The sequence below is a fragment of the Oxyura jamaicensis genome, chromosome 5, assembly GCF_011077185.1.
Source record: "Oxyura jamaicensis isolate SHBP4307 breed ruddy duck chromosome 5, BPBGC_Ojam_1.0, whole genome shotgun sequence".
In the NCBI taxonomy this organism is placed as follows: domain Eukaryota; kingdom Metazoa; phylum Chordata; class Aves; order Anseriformes; family Anatidae; genus Oxyura; species Oxyura jamaicensis.
The window spans coordinates 59365037-59388330 of NC_048897.1; the positions used below are offsets into that span (position 1 = coordinate 59365037).

General features: G+C 43.1%; 1 protein-coding gene across 10 annotated transcripts in view; it reads left to right on the plus strand.

Annotated features, from left to right (window-relative positions):
• PLEKHA7 (pleckstrin homology domain containing A7) overlaps positions 1 to 23294 on the plus strand; it is a 142617-nt gene that overhangs the window by 32588 nt on the left and 86735 nt on the right. For 2 of the 10 annotated variants that reach the window (XM_035326984.1, XM_035326988.1), the window contains exon 1: positions 15069 to 15263. The exons of the other annotated variants lie outside the window; for them this stretch is intronic. In XM_035326984.1, coding sequence (XP_035182875.1) covers positions 15193 to 15263 — 71 coding nt within the window. In that variant the 5' untranslated portion in view covers positions 15069 to 15192. Of the gene's footprint in view, positions 1 to 15068; positions 15264 to 23294 lie in introns of those variants that run through there. 10 annotated transcript variants of the gene reach the window in all.

A 23294-nucleotide genomic window follows, 5' to 3' on the forward strand; every position in this document is an offset into this window, starting at 1 on the left:
GGCCGTGTGCCCCGTCAGCCACCCGGGGTCACGCCAGGTACACCAAATCCTTCTTTTTACGTGCTCCTGTTTGACATTTTTAAAATCTGGGTGATGTGGAATGGTGCGTGATATACTCAGTTAACTGTGAGTGTTTCAGCAAGACTTGAAGACTCTAAAATATTTCCTTGTCTTTTCTGGCAATACCTGTCATGATGTACACTGCCACTGAGTTTTGTCTTTTTCCCTTCCGTGTCCAACGCTAGGCTGCCTGCTGCTTACAGAGTAGGGTATTGTTGGATGTACATCAGGTGTCATCTCTGCATTTATGTCCTTCAGTTGTTAGCTCAGGCTTTGGATCTAATTTTCAATGTTGTATTTATTTCCCTTGCGTTGGAAGCCTGTACATTTCTTTTACTTCAAGCTGTGTTTGAATTGTGCTGCATATGGAACTCTCTGTTCGATAATTAACAGAATTTCTTTGTGCTATATTAATTACACACTTCCACCTCTAACAAACAATCATTCTGCTAATCTGTAACAGTGGGATATAAGACTAGAGGGAAAAACAACTTGGGAATGAAAGTTTGTCTTGCCTAGTTCACCTTTTTATCAGGTTCCCCTGCCTTGAACTGACAAGCTGTCATGCAGTTACTGCTGCTCCTTTTAGGTTGATTTTAGGCTTTTCTACCTCAAGATGCCCGTGACTATTTCATTACATGTTTGAAGAATTGCTTTGTTGAAAATGGTGGAAGTCATGGTTTCTAATAGCTTCTGGGTAATTACTTGATAAAACCTCAACTAACCTCATCACGTTTCTTAAACCAAACATCACTTAGAGGAAGAACAAACTGCAGGACTCTCGCTATTACATTGTTGTTATTATATAGCAATACAAATGTACGTAGCGGAGTTTTAAGCCTAGTAAATTTTCTTTTAGCTGAAGAGCTTGGCTTTTTCCTCTGCCCTGTTCTGGTTCTGGCTGCTTGTAATGAGGCAATCCTTTTCTGGAGCTCCAGCAGTTCCCAGCCTGTGCTGCTCATCGAAAAACCCTGCTAGCAGAAGAAATGTGGTAAAGCCCTGTTTCTGTCTTGGCCAGGCTAGGTGTATGGGGAGGAAGAAAATGTGGGGTTTCTGGAGGAATAATAATTCTGTTAGAAACCATAAACGTTCAGGAGATGGGCTTTGACTTTACAGCTACTTTGTCTTTGATGTGGTAAGTGTCTGTTTGCTGTGCAGCGAGTATATTGCTTAAAAACAAGGATGCTGCTGGTTTGTTTTAATCTTCTTATTGTAAACCCTCAAATTAAGATAGGGTCAGTCTTTGCATGCAGCGTAATCTGAGTCTGATTTGAGATGATTTGAGAAAATTGTTGTTAACCACCCCGCTTACCATAGCGGAGGTAGAATTGCCAAGACACAGTTAAGAAAAGTTCAACTACGTCCAGAAAACCTTTGCTGCTGCTTTCGGCTGATGTTGGTGTGCATGCACATTGCTTTGCTCTGTCCAGAAGCACCGTGTCACTGGGACCTCCAAGGCATGTGGAGTGCAGGGTGCCAAAACATACTGCACCTTACCCTTCTAGCATATCTGTTCTGCACTTTGTGGGTTAAAAACTTCCACTTAAGTTTCTTGCAGCTTCTGTTTTATCTGAACCAGTGTTTTTTTTTTTTTTTTTTTTTTTTTTTCCCTTTCCTTCTGGATGTTTGTTTGTTCAGTCTTTGTTAACATCTAGGAAAAGGGCAAGTGGCAGTTTGACAGAATCCCAAGATTGCTTCCTTTAAGCAGGGGGTGACTAATAGGAGGTGGTGTAACACTGCAAGTTGATAAGGTGCTTAGGGAAAGTGAAGCAGGGAACGTGCAGTGAATAAGAAATAAAGATGCACTTCTGGTGTTTCAGTTCTGTGTAGGTGTTCTCAAGGAGAAAAGAGTGAAGGGCTCAGTGCGCTTTTAAAGGCCACGTACAGTTGAGCAGGAGGTTGTGATGGCATTGCTCTCGGGCTTTTGGCACTCCTTACTCACCTGTTGGCTCTCTGCTGAGAGTTAACTGTCCCTGGGGGTCTGCCAGCATAGAGGCATTATGTGGTCTCTTCCTAACCTGGCCTGTCAGTGGCCTGGGCTACCTTATGCTCTACAGCATAGTTTTCCAAAACTAAGGTGATTTTGATGGGATTGGCCAAGGAACAGGTGCGTGGGCAGTCGCAGTGGCTGTTTGGAGGGGGACGTTGGCCTTTCCAGGAGTGAGGCGATGAGCTTTTGGAGGTGCTGGCTGCGGCCATGCCTCCGTTGCAGCACAGTCTGGAAAATGCAAAAATCCTTTAAGCCACGTCTTTCCAAGCATGGTGATCCTTCTAATCTCAAACCTGTTGTTAATCAGTATAGACTTAATTGATACGATCTATTTATAAACTGAAATCTATGCAGGTTTTGAACGTGTTGATTTCATAGCTTATAAAGCAGTACAAGTGGCGTTGTTGTAGATCTTTGTCATTTATACGCTGTGAAAGGTCAGAAATATAAGAAGTAAGACTTTGACAATCCTTACAGCTGTCCTGGCAGTTTTAAAATTACCGTTCCTTGCAAGAAAACTGGAGTCTTTGAAGCCATGGTATTGTCCTCTTTGTAAGGGGGATGAGCAGAACACTAAGAACAAACAAAACTTCTTGGAAAATCCTTCTTTGCAAGAATTTCACAGATGCCGCGTGAAGCCTCGAGTCAGGGATTCAGGCCACCGCGTAGATCCTGCCGTTGTCATCGACTTTTCAAAATGGAGCATGGAAATGACACCCAGTCTGAGCGTATGGGGTAGGTGCATAAAATTACATATCATTGTCCACATACTCATTAGTGTGGGGCTTCTTGCAAAATTATACGCATGAAGAAGTATAATTCTCCTATTATACTCTGGGGACCACATCAGAAGACTGTGAAGTAGCGTAGGAATGCTGATGCAAAGGGGGGAAGAATGAACAGCAGCGGTCGCTCGCTCCAGAGCAGCTGGGATCTCACCGTGTTGTACGAGCAGCAGTGCCTATTGTCACTTCGTGCTTGATCAGAATGGTTTGTGCTGCCATCATGAGGAAATTCATCCCACATAGCTGCTTCTACAGTGTGGTTCTTATTCATTATTTAAGCAGTTTGAAGACAAGACTGGTGAAGCTCCTTTTAAATTTCCTTGAGTATGCCTACAGAATTAAGAGCGTATCTTGGATAATTAAATTAGTTTTTTTTTTTTTTTTTTTTTTTTTTTTTTAAGAAATCTTTAAAAATATTTCAAGCACCGGCATTTGGAAAATACGAATCTGGTGTTTGGGTTTCTGCATTTTTGGTGGTTTTATTTTTTTTAAGAGAGATCCAATGAAGCCTGCAGTATACTTTTCTTTTGAAATTTAGAAGAAAAAAGCATAGGACACCTCCTGTAATGTTCTGAATCCATTATGCTGCTTTTAGCCTGCAACGCAGAAGGAAAAATCATATAAAATAACCCATCATAGATGATGTGAAGTTTATGACGTATGTGTAATCTGAACAACCGCTTGGAAGCTTCTGTGATGGGATTACAGTGGTTCTCTCTCTGTTAGATGGCAAAATTTGGTTGTTGCAACAAAAATAAACCGGGAATGACTTTGTCTATAGGATGTTTTTTGCAAAACTGACTCAGGAATAAATCAAAATTTCAAGCCTTGTGTATGATCTTAGAGAGCAATAGATTACAGGGTCTCTGGTATTCCCTCTGTAATTTCTCTATAGCACCAAGCGTTTACCATGTGTGTGGGAAACGTTACCTTGGGTCTAGAGAAGACCTTTGGAGGTTTTTTGTTTGTTTTTAAACATTTCTAGAGCCGTTATAATTTTGAGTTTCTTGCATAATTTTTCTTTCTTTGCCAAAAGCATAAAACTTATGCAAGCTTTTCACGAGGCTTCATGTGGCTTCAAAGTTTTTCTCCATATAGAAAAGCAGTTTGGCTTGTTGGTGCTTCCTTCTTTTTGTACATTCTTTTCTGGATGACATAGCCAAATTGGAAGACAGGTCAGCAAATCATCACATGCATCACAAACTTCTAGGCCGGTTGAGAAGAAATGCTTCCATTTGGAAGGGCCAGGATTTCTTAGGCTTACATATTAAACACACACACAGCAAAACAACTTTGTTTTTTTTTGCAAATGCCTGACTATGATGAGCAGACTGCATGTGGTAAACGGGTCCCAAGTTCCGAAGGTGCCAGGGACAGAAGCAGCAGCAAAGAAATGATTGTGGAGATGACAAGGGAGTGTCTGAAAAGGGAGCAGAACAAAAACAAGTGATTGGCCAGGATGGGGAGGTTGTGACAGGGAGAGCTGGGAGCCTCTAGGATGGGAAGGGGGGGCTTGAATATCTGAAATAATTGGATAGGGTAATCTAAAAAACATCTCTTAGCACGTGTATTGATGAAAAATTCCTATAGAAAAAATAAATTCCTTGTAGTCAGGGCTTGTGGGAATTGATTTTTCTGATAGCTCGGAGTGGAGAAAGCATCTACGGCAGGTTCTGAGAAGCGGCTGGAAGGATGGGAAACCAGGATTTCAGCAGTCACATACAGCTGGGGCACCGCAGGAAAAGAATCCTCCTCTTCCACCTCGTGCAGTTTGTGGGAATGAACAATGTGGGAACCGGTGTCAGGTTATGCAGGTAATTGGTGAGACTTTTGTGTAGAGTCGAAGAGTGAGATTTTGTCAGCACCGAGATAGGGCAGCTTCTTTCTGATGTTGCTCTAAGCCCTTTGTGTGCTGGTTTCTATTTTTAACGCACCCCTAGGAAGGACTGTCTGGGACGTGTTTGCTGATGTAACATTATGTAAATCTTATTTCAAAGCAAAAATAAGGTACTGTTGACTAATTAACATGATGATTCCTGCTTAAAACAGTTTATGCTAAGCCGAGATCGGTTTTAGTTTGTAAACTTCACGAGCACCTGCAATGAAATGTAAAGTAATTAAAAACAAGTGCTGAGCTATGCTGTAGCTTTCCTAGATCCCGTTGTCTGGTCGGTGTTAATGCAGCCACTTGTGTAGCGTTTGCTCCTGGAACTGCTTCTTTGCATGGATTTTCATATCTCATTTATTAGGTAAATCAGAAGTAATGGGAGTATTTCCAAACTTTGAAGTTTTTGGTCCTGCAGCGACGAGGAAAATAAAAGCTTAGAGAAAAGTTTAATTTCTCACCGTGTATGTTTGGTGACCTGGAAGGGAAACAGAAGCCTCGCAGTTCTCCAGACTTTTTATCGTTTCCCTTAGGAAAAAGAGCATGGTAGTTTTGCCCTTTATTCTTTACATCACATTTTATTGCAGTCAAAACACTCTTCTGCACTGTGATGGGACTGGCAGGGAGCATGCTGAGTCCCTCAGAGAAAAGGGGGCTGCATCATGTATAATATTACACGGACAACTTTTTAGAGAAAAAAGGCACAACTTTTCTTGCAGCTGGATATAGCCGGAAGAGCTTTAAGGCAAATATAGTGTGGCCTACTTCAATTAGCATGAAACACTAGATAATTATTTTAATACTTGGTGCCATTGAGACAGAAGAACTTGGCTACCAAGAGAAGCTAGGGTGAGTTTTTTGGTTGGAAGTTTTGTTCCAGAAAATCTAGGAGCAGGTTGAAGCGATCGGACCAGTCCTGAAGGCAGTTTTAAAACAAAGCATGACAACTCCTGATAACTTAGTGACTTTAAAGTAGGAGGCAATGGGACATGTCAAGGCTCTTTCAGCAAATTGACTATCTCGCAAAATTGAAGAGATTTTGAATTCACGTCTGAGAAGAAATTTACGGATTCAACCCACCCATCCCCAAGTGCTCCAGTTTCAGAAGAACACGCATTAAAATCACGCCTGCAGTAACTGTTTCTGCTCTGCTTAGAGGAATTGATCTGAAGAGGGATATTTTCTTCAAAGATGATATTTAATTTGGCTTTGCATAACAAGATGATTAACTTGTTCTAGATGGGATGAAACCCAGAAAGCGATCGTCTGCAAATGTAATTGTGCGAAGCTGCTGTCATCGCCGCAAGAAAAGCGTGAACAAGGCCTAACGTAACAAATCCAAATAACGCACCTCTATGGAAGCATCCGTTTCCTGGGGATGGGAACTATCTGGGATATAGTATCTTGATTCTAGTTTCTTTGGTATTGAAATTAGTTTCCTTTCTCTTGAAACAGAAAGTGGATCTCCAGCAGCGAGTGGTTCTACCATCAGCATAAAATCGACACGTGAAACGTACAAATTTATGTCGGTCACATCATGTGAGCTGATTGCCTTTTGTTTCTCATAACCTACAGAACCAAAGCACCTTCAGTCCTCTGTCTGCCTGCAGCTGGCCTGTCGGGGGGCAATAGCAAGAGCCGGGAGGTGGGCAGTCTCTGCTCTGGGCTTCGTCCCTCCCCTCCCTCCCCTTTCTTTCTACCCTAGGCAGAAGGAGGGCAGTGGCGGCGTTAATGAATTTCTCAGCACATGGGGAGAGAGGGAGCATGGTCCTTTTTAATGGCCCCGCTTCACTTTTGAATACTTTTGAATGCTTTGGGCTTAATCATGAGAATGGTTAATGGCTGACTGAAGCTGGCGGTCTGTCAACACTGCTATGCAAAGGTATTATCTTAGGTATGTATCGGTGTTCAGCCCTTGCAAATAGATGGTAATGCTTTGTTTGAAACCCTCTATTTTTTCCTGCGTTTTGTGTACTCAGTGCCTCAGATAATGTACGGGGTTTGTACTGATCTCTTGCTAGCTCTTTGGGGTTTTCCATGCCGTAACTGTAAAAGCACAGTGTTGATTTGGTGGCACGTTTTCCAGAGTTTGTTTTGTGATTAGAATACCTGCCCGAGAGTTGAGTGCTGTTATCTGGAATAATTCTGGCGATGGGTGCTGGACACCCCTGGCACACAGTGTTAGTGCCCGGCCTCTCCCTGTGCTTACATTCCACGTTTGTGAAGGACCCCGACGCGAAGGGTAGGATTGTTGCTTTGTCATGGTGGACTTTGCCTTCAAATCCATGATTTCTTATCAAAGTGAATAAATATTGCCATTATTTCAAAGGTGTTTAAATGGATTTTATTAGGAGGGATGAAGATTGGAAGTATTTGTAATTCCTTCTGAATTAGGTTGCTCTAGGAGTCAGAAGCTGAGTTATGAATGAAATTACGCCTTATCTCAGAAAATATCTAGCTGTTCCTTGCAGTGGTAAGTCAGAGACATTATTATCCAGATTTGAGTCGACTTTTGCATTTTTATCCTTGTAGTTCTTGAGAAGGGAAGTAAAACTTTTTTGGTGAAGCATCTGAGGATACTGAAGTATTGTAAGCATGAATCATTTCCCAGGCTTGAGAAGATGATCAAAATATAATCAGTTATTTTATTCCTGTGTGTGTGTCAGTGTATGGTTTAAGGGACATCCTGGCTGTGTGCTTTATTTTGCACAGAACTGCATTTTGTGTCTTTGGAAAGAACATGCCTTTCTTCTTTTGCACACTGCCACCCAAGTCTGGAAGTTAGGGTGCCTGGAGGTATTTCGTTGTTTGGCTTTCCGTAAATCCCAGTTCTTGCAGAGTTCTGTGCAGCCCATTCGGTCCTTGACAGCCTGACTGTGATTAAAATGTGTATTGTATGTTGTAGGATTTCATGCTTAAGCTTAATTTCTTCAGTTTCAAGGTAATGTACGATAATGGAAACCAAAATAGCACGACTGAATTAAAAGGATTCCTCAGCATTATTTTTTTCCTGAGATCAAAGTGAGATACGCCAAAGTTAAATAAATAAATAAAGTTCTTACACCAATACAGACTGGGGAGTTTAAACAGCTGAATGTTTAAAAAGACTAGGATGAATATTTGAATTTCAGAGAATGGAATAGATTTATCTTGTTCAGTCTGTAGCGCCCAGTTGCCATTTAGAGGCACGTGAATTGACCTAGCAAATGAAAAAGGTAGGCTAAGCAAATTAAAATTCTTGAGTGTATTGAATAAATAAAAATACAGTAAAAAAAAAAAAAAAAAGCACCATCTGTCTAATCAAGCAAACGAAATATTTCCTCAAGGGTGACAAAAGCTTGATTAAAACTTCTTAGACAGCATTTCTGTCTTACAGCCAAAGGCACCCACCCTGCCGTTAGCAGTCCAGGTGTGCCCGTGGGGACAAATAAGCAGAACTCCGTAGATGCGGTCCGAGAACCGAACAAGATGTTTGGTTTCTTCCTTTTTTACTGCTCAGATTGTAATGCATGAAGACAATAGTTACAAACAAACACTTAACCTTGAACTGATTTAAATATGGAGTTCTGAACATTTTTTTTTGCGGGTTCAGTGATGAATTTGCTATCCGTCCCATGGCTGAACTTTATTTTTTTTTCATTCCGTAACGACCTTGAACTGATTTCCATATGCTGGAGTCAATACTAAAAATAGTTTATCAGGAATATTTCAGATTACTTGTAACAGTGATGTTAACTGAATGTAAGCCAGCTCTGGCTTAGGCACCTTAATTAGGAAAGCTTATTTTGGAAGTGCTTTCATTTATCACCCTGACCTCAGGAGTTTGTACACCCTACGGTTTCTTTTTACTCTTGCACTTTTGAGCCATGCCGAATTAAAGGAATTGCAGACTTTGAAGCGAAACGCCAGTGTTTCATTTCTCTCTGTAAGGCTTCTCAATAAGCTGGAATTTCATCTGAGCGATTGTCAAGGCATTAGCCACAGTTGATTTGTTGGTAAGAATTATGAATAGGTCATCCGTATAGATATGAATTTACCGGGGCCGTTACCATAAAATTCCTTGCAGATAAAAAGGATGCTGTGTGACAGTTCTCTGGTTTACAGGACTTTGTCTGATTTACCCTGAAACCCAAAGATAGTCTCGGCCTGCCTTATTTGCAGCCCTGGGAGAGGTCCAGGAGATACTCTGCAGCTTCGTGCAGGGGTAGCAAAGCAACGTTTGGATGCCATTAAGTAGGCATCTGTTTAGTTTGTATTAGCGAGGGTTGTAGCTGGTGGAGAGACAAACTTACTGCATTCTCGTAGCTCACATAAATTAAAATTCAGTTGGGTCATGGGAGAGAGAAACCAAGGGCTGTCTCCTAAATGACAAGTTATTTTAAAAGCTGCTGTAATATCAGCGTTCTGGCTTCTACATATGTTCCTGGTGACCGTATTTATTTAATCACTTCAGTGCAATTTGCATGCATCCATACTCGGTTAAATATCACATTTCCTGTTAGCTTTTAATAGAAATGTATTCCTTTAAAGTTTCTTTGTCTCATTTTTTTTATTCAATTATTTTCCTAGTTATTCTGTTCAATATTTTAATGTCACCTGGAGGTAGGTTTTCATCTCGGTCCGGTATAACTTATTTTTATGTAAGAATCCCCCTTCAGGTGCTGGTTTATTTATTCATTTATATATGTATATAATGATGCCTTCAGAAGTGTGTTAGTTTTAATGGTGTTGTCATGTAGAAGATGTAAGAATCAGGAATTATTTCTTGCAGCAAGAGAATGGAAATTGATTCTCTTTGAACAGAAATGCGGAATACCTGACGAAGCTACAGCACACGGGACTTATACTCTTCCTTTTTAAATGCAGCACCCAGAAAATGGAATGCTCGCTCCCAAATGGTATTTGAAGATGGTCAGTACCTGATACATGCCTTAAAAATCTTTGCCACCCAGAGCTGTTTGGAAGTCTTGCGCAGATCGGTCAATTTTGGTGAAGTTCTGCAAGGAACAGGGTGGGGTTCTGGTTTGGTTTGCTCATTTTTGCTTGTTTTGTTTTGGAATTCTCTCCCCTTTTTCTGGCCAGCCACGGTGCTGGCACGGATTCTCAGCCTTGCAGCGCTGATAGCCCCGGCTTTCAGGCGCGTGAGTGCTGCAGCCTTTCTGTGCCAGACTGCTATACCCGACCTGAGCTCCCGCGGCGCATTGCAGGCGGCAGCCCTTGGGCTCTGTGCTCTGCAGCGCTGGGGGAAGCGGTGCCGAGTCCTTCAGCCACCTCCTTCCAAAGCCAGGCCGAACAGACTCGACTGATGAAATGCTGTGTCACTGGTGCCTGCTGCTGCAGCTGGGCCGTGGCCCTGAACCTCTTGCTTTCCAGCAACGGCAGGCTGGTTGTTCTGCTCTACTGGCGGGTGATGGATGGCTGGTAACCAGCAAGGCTGTGTGCCCCGATGATGTTTGCTCTGTACCCAGAGTAAAGGTTGTAGGGAGGATAAGGGGTGACCTCAGCGATGGAGGACAGCCCTTCCTGCTAGCGGTGAGGATGAGAGCATCCTCCCAGAGCTTAACGAGTCAGCGGGAGGGAGGTCAGACTTCCAAGACACGCAGTACGAGCTGTTCACGTGCACAGGTACAGCATGAGGTCTGCGCGCCTCCGTCTGTTGGTAACCATCCGGTTAAACTTGGAAGTTAGTTTCCAGTTGCAGGCTACTTGTGGCTGATGGTTCAGCTGGAGCTGCTGTTGAAGAGGAGGGCAGGGTCATAAGGAGGGTGCGTACCCTCTCCTGTCTCTGTCACAGTCAGTGGATTTGTGTCTGAGGTTTCATGAATTGCACTAGGTTCACTTCCAGCTCAGGTGCTCCCCTTCTGCCCCAGAAGACATCCGGATGTTTTATTGTCAGCAAGACAAGCATTTTCCTCGCTCTTTCTGCAAGCTGAAATCTAGATCAAGGTTGCAGTTGATAACTCAGCTCTAGTGGGTGCTTGCTACCCCTGACAGCAAATCGAGGAAGAAATTGAGAGCCGTTGGGAATTCATGGCTGGCAGGACAAAGCCTTGCCGGAAATAAATTCCTTACATTTCAGACACCATACTTCAAGGTCCTCTTTAGTCCTGCTTTATGGAATTCCACCTCTTACCCCAGGTGGCGTGGTCACGGAGAGGAGCACGTTGGCAACCCGCCGTGCCCCGATGCCCTTCCGAGGAGCTGCCCAGGGCACAGACGTTGCACATCACCGTCCCTGGGGTGTTCGGGGATAGGCTGGACCTGGCGCTTAGGGACATGGTTTTAGTGACATTGGTGGTACGGTGATGGTTGGACCAGGTGGTCTGGGAGGTCTTTTCCAACCTTAACGATTCTGTGATGCTCAGCAATGTGAGTGGTGCAGAGGCAGCTGAAAGCCGAGCCCTACGTAACTGCTCCAGGCTCTCACATCTAGAAAATTAAGTTTGGGAACACGTTTTTTTTTTTTTTTTTTATGGGGTATTTTAAAATACCCCATTAGTCTGTTTCTGGGTGAGTTTGGGGTTTCTTCATCAGTTTTGAATTTGCTATTCTTCTGCAGTGTTGTTGAATGTTTCCCTCTCACTGTGCTTTGTACAGAAAGGGGAAAAAATCCACTATGTCTTTTAAGTACCATTCATTACATCAGGTATCTTTGTAATATTTTCTTTGTAAGGGTTTTTGTATTTTCAAACTCTATATAAGGGTTTTTCCCACGTTTCCTTTAATTTTTTTCTTCTGTTTCAGTGTCTCTAATATATTTCTTATCAGATGGGGAACATATTGAATAAAACATTTTGTCTGGGGGTAAATTACTGATTTATGGTATTGACGTTACAATAATTTCTGCATGGCACTTCATTCAGCTTTTTTACAAATATTACCCTCTTATATGCATTTTGATGTATCACCACCTAACCGTGTGCAACGCGTCTAGATTTGATGAAGCTTCTGATCCAGATTTTATGAAGTTAATTTAGATTCCAGTGACGAGGTTAGTTTCAGCTTCTCCTTCAATCTGCCTTTTCAAATTACAGTCATTTTGTCACCTTACCAAGAATGTCACTTGTCTGAAGTACCAGAAACCAGTCACGACCTCTTTGTTTTGTTTTTTTAAATCGAGTACTTGCTCTCCTCCAGTCTTTCAGACTGTCCCTGCTTTTTAAAGTGCAGTTACACCTCAGTTCGTGCATCGCATACGTTTTCATCCGGCAGCATTAAGTCCTGCGTACTGCGTGGCATGTTCTACCAAACAATCCTCATGTGCTGGGTTTTTAAAGAGTTGGTCTGCTGGCACTGAAACCTGGAAGCAAAATGCAGCTGAAGAGGCCTGGGTTTGGAAGGAAACCCATCGGGCCGCTTAGTGCTGCTGGTGGCTGGCAAGCGGAGATGGATCCCAGCTGTAATCCAGCTGCACGTGCCAAGAAGCGAAAGGGGCGCTTGGTAATTGTGGGTATCGCTCTCTGGAGGTTTTCCCTGGGGTCTTTACCAGCTTCTCTCATCCCCTCTCCCTTCTCCCTCTTGCGCCACACATTCCCTTCCAGTTTCCCAGTCGCCGATCGCCGTGCAGTCACCAGTTGCTGCGTGGTGCTTACAGATGAAGGGTTCTGCTTCTGGAAAGATCACCTTCACTTCAGTTTTTGCCTGCCTATTGTGATCTCAAATATTCCCATGTTTAAATGCTACTTAATGGTGTCCACCTGTTTAAAAACTCAGTGGGTTCTACCACGTTTTAAAATTTAAATGGCTTTTGTATTTGAACAGAAATCTCAGCCCAATAACGCTGCTGTTGTGTTAGAGCTAGGAGGAGGAGACGAAAAGAAGCCTCTATTCCGAATATTCCCACGCATCTTTTCCCTCAAATACAACAGCTGTATTATCCCTTCATAAAACTTTAATCAAGGGATTTCAATACTTAATTACAAAAAAATGTAGCCTCCCATCGTTCCTCTGCTGTCAGCGCGTATTTTCCTTATTATGTGGCTAAGCCAGGCATTCAGTGGCTGAGTGACTTCTGCAAAATGGCATAGCAAGGCGGAGGCAGGTCCCTGTTCCGGAGCCAGGGATCTGCTGCCTTGATGTTACCGTGCTTGTCAGCTGGCAAATCAAACGGACCCCCCCAGATCCTGCTCGGGGCTACCAAAAGCTGTTCTGAGATGAGAATTATTGGGCGAATGTGTTAACGCGGGTGTTATTGCTGCTGAGCAGGCACCGAATGAGTGGGGAAGAGAGAAACTGAAGCACCGCAGGACGGGGCAGCTGGCGGTGCCCCCGCAGAGCGGTGCAGCAGGGTGTCGTGGTGGCAGCAGGGGTGGCAGCGGGCCATGCTCGTCCTCCCAGGGAAGCGTGGCTTGGCCGGTTTTCGGAAGGAAGTTTTCCTCTTGCATGCACGTACAATTTTTTTTGCTCTCCTGTGGTTTTTTGAGAGTGGTGGTTTTTGGAATTGCTGCTCCATGCTGTACATGGGAGAGATTATATTTATAATAGCTGGTTTTCAAGCCTATTTGTAAAAGCTCAGCTGATACCGTGCCGTTCTTTGTGCTCCACTTGCTTTTTCTGGCTTTTTCCTTATGGTCAGGAGAGGCGTAAAAACTTCTGCAAAACGATGTGCCCAACAGCCCCTTTGTTTTTCCAAACGCATCAGGTAGGCTAATAAAAAGTTACTTCTCAGGGCAAACCTTGCTCCGTTTGTGTCATTCTGGCACTTTGATTGGACTTGAGAAATTGCTGTCTTACGCGGTGACCCGTGGTGTCCGGACATTCGTCCGTGTGCAAGCGTGTGTCGCATTTACTGTGCAGAACGGCTTGTCGATCCCGCGTGGTAGCTGGTGTCAAGTCAGCCACTTGACTGAGCTCTGTGTGTGAGCCTGCAGGGCTAATTAATCAGCATCCCCAGCTTCTTGAGGCCCAAGTCCTTGTTCTGCAGTCTTTGATTGTTGTTGCAGTCTTGTCCCTGCTGTTTTATTGCTACGTGAAACACAGATACCGTGCTGCAGAAGTAAAGCGCCCTTTTCCACACCTTGACAAGCACCGGTTAGCAATGGAAAACATCACCGTGCTGTTCAAACCCTGTGAAAATAGTGGAGTTACACAAACCAGAAACTGAATGTTTCACTGAGATCCGATTTACTTTAAAATTTCAGCTACGTTTAGGGTAGGAGAACAAGTTCCCATTGCTCTGTGTCAGACTGCCGAAGTCACCTAGAATGGCGACACGTTTTTGCACCATTTTCCTAACGACTGAGGTATTTCTTGGAAACTTGTAATAAACCAAGTGAAACTGGTTTGGTTGTTTTCCAAGACTGACAGGCAGAATGTAAATAATGTGTCGTGGCGTGGATGTATTCAATTCCCCTTCTTAATGTTCTCCAGCGCGCTTAGCACAGATAACAAAACACATTTTAAACCCGTCCTAATGTTTGGTCAAAAGTAAGCAAGTCTTCATGTGAGGGCACTGTCTGCCTTTGCTCCGAGAGTTGTGCAGGTAAGTAATCATTTAATTCTATTTAATCATTTAATTAATTTAATCATTTAATTCTATTTGACATTGGCCATGCCACTAGGCCGCTGCGGCTGCTCACGCCTTCCTTGTTAATTGTCTTTTCCCTTCCTGAGGAAGTCTTGCACAAAATAAGCTTTCATGTCCCTTAGTGTTGTGCTGTATATCGAAAGGAATCTTGCTTTTGATATTTTTTTTGATTTGAACTGTGGTAAAATGCTAGAGGAATGCACGGGCGGAATTTTATTTCTGTATTCAGTAGCTTAATTGGTGTGGTTTAAGGTCCCGGCTCCCATCCTTCCCTCCTGCCTTCCCGTGGTGGAGGGGCTCGTGCTATTGTCCTTTATTAGCAGGGGGAAGCTCGATGTGATTTTCCTGACTCCTGTGAAGTGCAGAGACGCAGGCTGATGTTGCTTAGAAAACAATAGGATGCATTGTACACTTCACCGAAAATCCTCGAGGAAATCCTTGCCACTGAGCTGAAGGTCACAGATCTGCATTTTTCGAGGCAATTCCTGCCCGGGCTCCAGTCGCGCTTCACCCGCAGTCTTGATCCTCATTAGCTGATAGAGGGATTTGCGGCAGTGGCACTAAGTTGTGCTGCCTGCTGGCCGCCTGCCAGCGCGGGGCTGCTGCCCGAGCCGCCGGGTGGCTGGCTCTCTCCAGCCGAGGCGCCCCGCGCGCCGGGGGAATGCGGTGCGGGGTTTTGCGCCCAGCCAAGGCGGACGGGCTGCCCTCGCCGCGCTGAGGGTGGTTTTGTAGTACGTGATGTCATGAGGGTGTTGGCTCGGAGGAATCGCGCTGCCGAGGAAGCGGTTTGACATGCAGGCAGAATTCTCAGAGCTTCGAACGTGCGGTTTCTTTTCAGTTAGCTTTGGACAAACGTACAGATGGATACGAGCACACGTGGGTTTTTGGTAAGGAATTAACATGCGGAATACAGCAGCAAATTAAGCGGATACAGTACCTGGAGGCAATGTCGAGTCAGTCTGGATTTTCAAACTCTCTTCCTCCACCAGGATATCCATTCTACCAGGTGTCATGCAGGTAGGTCGCGTTTTACGTTCCATTTTTTAATGCTCTGGCAGATGGAGCTGTAGCAGATTGTCTGGAGATTTGTGCTTCCGTTTGTTTGCTGTCTGAAAAAAAAAATATGAAAACAGACAAATCAGGTGATGAAAAATACCGATGCCTTTTTAAGTGCTTTGTGCTGGACTTTTTAACTAGGATGGCATTTATTTAGAGCAAATATTTTTTATTTCTAAGCATACTAAATGTTTTGTGAGTTTTTCTGACTGGGAGAATGAAGTTGTAACCTTGGAGATTTTGAAAGTGAGTTGTGTATTCTGATTTCTCAGCCACTTGCTAGGAACTGGGTATCTGCGTTGCTGGGAATCAGAAATTGGGCAGATTTCTAGAAAACATGAATCATTTTAAGTATTTTCATGCAGAATGGTGTAAAGTGAATAACCAGAGTACTTAGCTGTCATTATGCTTTTAAGACAGCAATTCACAAAATGTATGCACGTGTGGAAAGGTGCTAAATGCCAGTGTTATGGTAAAGCTTAACCATGCGGGGTTCTTGCTGCTTTGTCTTTTTGATTCAGCAGTCCAGGTTTACGAAAAACCTTTCCTGCCAGCAGTGCTAGAGGACAGCCTTGGAGAGAACGGGCTGGATTCTAACCGTGTAATTGCCGTGCCTGCCGTGGAAGTCTGTAACGTTGCATAATAATTAGAGGGAATGTGTTACAATACTTCTTTGGCTGGGAGGTCTCGGGTTTCTGGCACACCTTAAGGATGGAATGTGGTCTCTGTTTATTGTGTCTAAATCTGAAGTCCTGCCTCTCGTGCTGCAACAATAACAGAGGGAGGGGTAAGTCTGAGTCGGAACAGGAGTTTTGTGCTATTACTCATCTTTCTGTAATGCATTTGAAGAGCAGGGTAAGAGAATAAGTTAATTATTAACACGTTCATATGTAGAGACTGTACCTGGCAAATAATCTTTGTAAACTGTAGAACATGCAGCGGTGGGGGTTAGTTTTGTAAGGCTGGAGTGATAGAGTCATTTGTGAGTAGAAGCAGTAGTAGTTCTGCATATCCATCATTTAACCACCTTTCTGTGTGTGTCTGGAAATAAAGTCCTGTGCTCACTTGCTTATTTATCTCCTTGTAGCACTACTAGGTTGCCTGGTCAAAGGTACCAGTGAGGTTTTATTGAAACCAGAGTTAGCCATTTAAGGTCAACTACAGCGATTGCTCGTGGCTGCTGTTCTTTGGCCTAGCCACGGAGGATGCTGAAGTCTAGCCTTTTTCTTCCCTTTTTTTTTTTTTTTTTCTTTTCCTTTTTATGTTAATAGGCATGAATAAGCTAGAATCAGGCGTTCAGTAAATGGCAGCTGCTGTAAAAGCCTTCTCTTCCCAGAAGTACGTTAGATGCTCAGTCAAGTACTTGCATTTTCCTTCCTGCTCCGTAAGATCAAAAGGAGCGTAGCCTACCACCCAGCTCCTTGGTTTCCACAGTTACCTTCAGGACAGAACGAGGGGCTTGGGAGGGAGTTCCGAGTCCTCACCTCTCCCTCGGGAGGAGACAGAAATTGGAGCTCCTGAACTTTTGTCTCCCTGTTGTTTACCTGCATTTTTGGTTTTTAATTCCCTCCTCCCTCTTTCTTACGTGGTTTTTAAATAGTTGTTCTGCATTTCAATGAAGCTTGCGTTTAATAATGTTCAGATAAGATAATTTCTGTGATGTGCAACGTAGATGACTAAATCCTGTTCTGTGTATGTAGAATCGCATGGATTTATTTGTTTTCATCGCCAAGTTATTCCCACCTTGCAAGTTCACTTTTGTTCTGGTACCTACAAAGGCAGTTTCTCTACATGTCATACCACCCTGGCTAACTTGACAGCTCCGGCTATGTCAAATTAGTGTTCCTGCAGTCATTTTAGAGCTCGTGCTCAGGTGCAGAATATTCCTTCAGAACAGCTACATGCAGCCCTCTCCGCCTGGGGCACAATATGCTTTGCAGAGAGAGGGCTGAATTAGGATTTGTATTCCCTGATAGTGGCTGTCTGCTGGTGAGTGAAGTTTTTTCCAGTAAAATTAATCAGCGGCTGTGTATCGTAAAGGCTTTACGATCGGTCTGGAGCGGGGCCGATTAGTATACGTTATGTGAAGTTTGTACGTTGGCGGAGTCGTGTTAATCGGATGTGGCTTGCATCTGGGATGGCAGGAAGGTCTGGAGAAGCTCTGTCGTCATGAAACTTTGTCTTTTGTGTAGACAAGCTTCATTTTCTAGAGGTGTTTGGACTTACGTTTCCTGTTGCACGTGAGGAGTAGCAGTATAGGTATGATGGCTACGCGGATGTGGGCTGAAGTACGGATGCCAGCCTCGTGTGGAGAAGCGTGCAATCAGCACTTTGTTCACGTGTGCTTTTGTGAAGTTTGTAGCATTGTTTATACTCCGTCTTGGAGGTGACCAAGGAAAATATTGCCATCTACGATCCCTGTAGCTTAAGAAAAGTAGCAGCAAGTGTCATGTTAGTATTGGTGGTTGAACTTTAAACGTTCGCCAGGGCACAGCGCTGGACGTAGCGGCTGCAGCATGAGGCCTGCTTGTGGCAGCCAGGCTGGCACTGGACAGGCAGCCTGCATTTTTGCAGCTGCTTGCTGTTGTAACACTAGTTTTGTGTCATACTTCATGTAGGACAGCACTGAGCCTATTTGAAAGACAGTCTTTGAAAATATGGATATTGCTCTTTGATTTTCATAAAGCTTAATCAGTAGAGATTAAGAAAAAAGTTCTCTCTGGCAGGGCTTGCAAAGACTACGCTCGTGTCTTTCTCCCCGTTACCCAGGCATTTTCTGTGAGAACATTTGCTGTTTCTCATTGCTCTAAGCTGCCTGAAGATCTCCTTGGTGGTAGCCTTATGAGGTTTTCCTTTGGTAAAGAGAAGAGGAAGAGATCCAGTGTCCTAGCCATGTTTGCCAAGAGAATCCCCTGCAAAATGATCATGATTTTTGTGTTGGCCTCAAAAAAGACGCATTCAAAAATTATTTTTGAGTAGAGAAGGTGGTTTTTTGAGTAGGAGGAGTTACATAGCTGTCCTCCTGTGGAGAAGTGAGCTAAGGCCAACGCAACCCTGTCAGTGGTGGAGCAAAGGCTGCTGTGGCTGGAAGGTAACTGGGGCTGGGCTGGAGGACTGCTGCTCTCAGCAGAGTTCCTCTTCAGACAGAATCTTCTTGTTTCTGACACAGACGCACAGAGGTCGAGACATGTTTGTTCTGCATCGCGTGGAGAGCTTACCGTGTTCAGTAGCGGCATGCAAAGCAGCAAAACATGGTTGAGGGTTTGTTAGGTCTGGCACAGTCCTTTGGCCTAACCGGTATCAGAGCCTTCTGCAGCCCTGTGTAATGCTGGAATTTTGTCTTCTAGGGAACGTGCTGGAAACCCTATTCACAGGAACAGGGTGCTGTTCCTGTCAAGACTTCCTTGAGTCACGCGTGCTGTTATACTGAATCAATAAATCAGTAAAAGATAGCTGTTCAGTGGGGAGAAGGAAAACTCCAAATTTTGTGAACTGGAGATGAGTCAATTGCGTCTGTGCAGTTGATTCAAGATGGTGTTGCAGGTCCCAGCCAGTCATAGCGACGTCCTGGGTAAGCTGTTGTAATTGAGACTAAGCAACAACCTGACAGCGCTCAGCCGTGCAAAGGGAAAGAGATGTTGCTGCATGAAGCTGCTGCTTGTTCTTTGAGGAAGAAGCCACCGTCCGTTTCACATTAGCATCGAGTCCTTAAATTTAACAGAAGATATTTCTTACTGCTGTATGTTAGACAGAGGTGATCATGATTTATTCCTCTGTGTTGCTGAGTCTTAAGAGAAAGCCATTGCTTTTAAAGAAACAAAGCAATTACTGGGCTTCCTTTATAGCATAATCTGACAAGCTCAGTGGAACTAAAATCTCTAAGAAATAATGAGGTCAGGCAAAGAGCAATCAAGAATAAAGTGAAGGACAAAAAATATATTAAAATATTTGCTTGCTTGGTAGCATGAACCAAGCTCCTGGGTAACTCTTTAACGCCACTGTTCTGAATATGCGGAAGTATGTATGCATATGACCAGAATTTACAGTTGCATTTTCTTGGAATAATTAAATCAGTTAAGCAAAACTTCCTGTATTTTTTGTCCTTTGTTTGTGCAGAGCCGTTCCCTTTCCCTGTAGGAGGACCAGGAGTTGAAAGGGGAGGGCAAAGTTATTGACAAAATGAATGCAAGAACATGGTGTGCTACGTTCTAGCTGGCTGTAGAAGCTGTTTCCCCATAGAATTTCATTTTGTATATGCCTACAGTAACAGTAGCTTTCAGACTGGAGAGAGGGAGATGGGTGTCTGATTTTTAGATAATCCTTTTTCAGGACTTGGAGAGAACTGATGAAGAAAGCTGGTGCTGCTCACGCTTGCTATCTCATTTATGTCAAAAAAGAATAGGTTAAATTCACATTTGAGAGGTAATAAACTACGAAGAAGGAAGCTTTATATATTTCACGCTCTACAATATTTAAAATGCAGGCAGGCTATTTCTATATTAAAATGGTTTAAATATTATGTAGTTGCTTTGCGGGCAAATACAAAGATTGCTTTTAAACAAATCACACCAAACCAAACCAAAAAAAATTGCCAAGGAGCCCCATGATTAGAATGTCAGCAGTTACTTGGGCTTGACAGAACAAACAACGCATTAAAAAGCTTCACGTAATAAAAAGTAACTCATTAAGCAAGATTGAACTTGAAAAAGAGTTTTGCTTGCAGGGAATAAATCTTAAGTACAGGCTGCTCTCTGAGAAGACAAAATAGTAGGAAAACTGTTAAAGACGTGGCAGGTTGCAAGATCACCACCTCTGACTTTTGTCCAGGAGCTACAAGCACAAAACCAGGAGTAGGAGATGTTGATTAAGGTACGGGCTGCAGTTCCTGTACGACTTTCAAGTGCTTCCTTTGAAAAGTACTGCTAGGTAAGAATGTTTTTTTCTTATGTCTTTGTTATGGGAAGTCTCTTCTCTCTTCTTCATCTCCTGCGCCCCATTTTTTCCCCCTAGTGTATTTTATTCACTTCTTTTAATCTCCCCTCTGCTGTCAGATCTCACTGGGAAATGAAAACCCTCAGCTCCTTGCAAGTGGCTGGTAGGTCGATGATCCCAAATGTGGCTCCCTTGTGATGTACAGGGCAGATTTGGAAACCGCAAGGGTCTTGATGCTGTATCAGTGTTGAACTGGGCACTTGCAAGCCTGTTTGCAGTGGAAGGCTGCTGGTTTCACCCCTGCTGAAGTGTACTGGATAGTGCCTTCTGTGGGCATGCGTGTCGCTTGCTTCACCCGTGTTACTTTCTGGCTCCTCAGGTCTCCTTCCACATTCCTAGCATGGCTCCGGTTACACTTGGCGGTAAGGGTGTAATCAGATGAATGCGGTTGTAGATTGCAACAATTCATTATTAATCATTCTGTCAGAAAAGATGAACTCTGAAGAAAAATGGGGACATTATAATAATGCTATCTGTTAGCTTCCTTAAAAGAAGGCAACAGTGTAAACTGCATATGATTCAACGTAATAGCTCTGATTTTAATTCTTACTTTCTGAATTAATTCTTACTCCAACTTTGAATGTTTCTTTGTATTTATTTTGTGGTATCTGGTATTTCAGGCTCTTGTGCACAGAACTGTACTGGTAATTCTTCTAATGACATTGATATTTGGCCAGCAGAACCAGTTACAACAAGTTCTGTGTTACTTTTTCTTCTAACAGCTCTTTTCTACCTCTTGGATCCCTTAGAAAACCTTACAGGGATGCATCCTGAGCTTTTCTGAGGTTTACTTGGTGTGTTCAGGGGTCCTTATGCAGCGAAATGAACATCAAAGACCCATCCTACAAAGCTGAGAGTTTATGCTCTTAATACATGGCTTCTGAACATAAATATTGAAACTAACATTGAGCGTGTTTTAGAAACTGACTCCGGAGAGAAATGACCCTTCTTTCCAGTATAAATACAGGAGACATTGACTTGCAATAAGCATACAATTTAAAAGATGGTCCTTGAAAAGCCCTGGTTTGTGCAGCCCTCCAGTTGGTCGTTAGTGAAATGTGAAGTGTGGGATTTGGTTGCAGTTTGGTTTGGAATTGAAGCACTGGTAGAGAAGTTCTAAGGCATAAATTTGCAAGTTTCTTCTTTGTGAAAATTCAAAGCTTCTTATTAAATCAGAAACGAGGACATTGCAGTAGCTTAAATGTGTTATTTTTAAACCAATTAACCATAGGGACGTTATAACCAAAGTAGTGATTTGTGCTTAAATTTTAATAAGTGTCAGCTAATATTTGCATTATAACAAATTGTTAAATACAGATAGTATCTATTCAAATAAGGTGTGGATTATATTTAGTCTCACTTTTTATGCTGTTATTTTGACAGGTGTATGATACATGACACTGTTAATCTAGTTTTGTGAGTCCTGCAATTCATTTGAAGGACATTTTCCTGCAGAAAATAAGGGTAAATTTGCGCACTCAATAAATGGATACTTACGCATTCCGTTTTTAGATTTTTTTCAGAAATAGCCTACTGCTTTCTCATGCGCTGAGGAGAGCCATCTTAAATTAAAGACACTTGAAACAGACGGTCAGTCCTGTTGACGTGCGAATGTGCAAATGCCTCTGTACACTGAGCAGAGGACTGCAATGCAGATAACACCGATGCTGCTAACGCTTTTAAAATTTACATCAGGTTTTCAGCGCTCTCAGTGGTTTCATTTATTCGTAACTTTAGGTAAGGAATAATAATCTGCTGAAGATGTGCCGTGGTAGTGGGGAGGATTGTGATGGCTCAGAGTGTGACCTCATGTGGGGAGGTGCCAGGCAGTCCATAATCGTGCCCAAGGTTGTTCCTGCTTCCCCAGCACGTCTGGCTCAGATATGACTTGCCCCAAGTGAAAAAACAGACTTCTCTCAGAAATTAAGACCCGTGTCATTTTCAGACATCTCTGTGCATTAGTCCTCTTTCCTTGGAAACTCTTGGGTGCTTTACTATTACGTTTTGCTTGCAGAGACATTCGTGATGTTAGTTGTGTATTCCCTGTGTCTATCACTGGCTCTTGATGGGGTAAATCATCCCTCCTGTTCTCTTTTACTTCCCAAATTCCAACGGTGCCCACACACTGCTGCCCCTTTCTTTGCTGAAGTTGTGTCCCTGTTTCCGAAGGATTTACAGAGCCTCCTGGTAGAGGCCTGATCACTCTGCTGCGTGACTGTAGCTTCTCGATGCTCTACAGCACTTCCTCCCTACCCTCTTCTCCTTATTCCCATGTAAGCAAGCCACATTTTACCTGCTGCTTTAACTGCATCACCCATTTTAGAAAATCCGTTTCTTGGCTCTCCTGTTATACTGCATCAAGTTCAAGCTTGTCTTGCTTTAAAGACATGTCATTAGCTCTGTCCCTACTCTGGTTTCTTGCCAGGTTACTCCCTCTGTGTAAGTCTATTCAAACGGGGCTGTAGTAAAAATGATTTTTACATTTGTCTGCTGTTGGGTAGGTAAGACTTCTAGACTTGAAATACGCCATGGCTTATTGTTACTTGTAACTCTTGGAGTGTTAAGAGTAATTATTCACTTATTACTGTTCTGAAAAGTTAATTATCTTTTGTCTTTCTCAGACAGATTTGTTTTTTACTGATTTCCTTTCCCTCCTCCTCTCCCCTTACAGGTAAAAAAGCTAGAATGTTTCCCTTCATTTTCTTACAGCCTGTCTGTTCCATTGCTTGAAAAGATGCCTGAAGGAAAATAGAAGACAATGTTAGAGCATTGCCTGTAATTGCGAAGTCTTTTAATTCTGCCTCTGATTTCTGTTGGCATGATGCAAGGAAAGATGGGTTCCAGGTGATGTCAGAGATCTAGAAACATTTTTTTTTCAAGGGTTTCTCCATTGCAAGTTGCTCACGCTATTGAAAAGAGTCTATGGGTGTACATGGATTAGAGAAATGAATGTATATTATTTTGCAGGTCAGCTGGATTTTAATGAGAATGATTTACAGA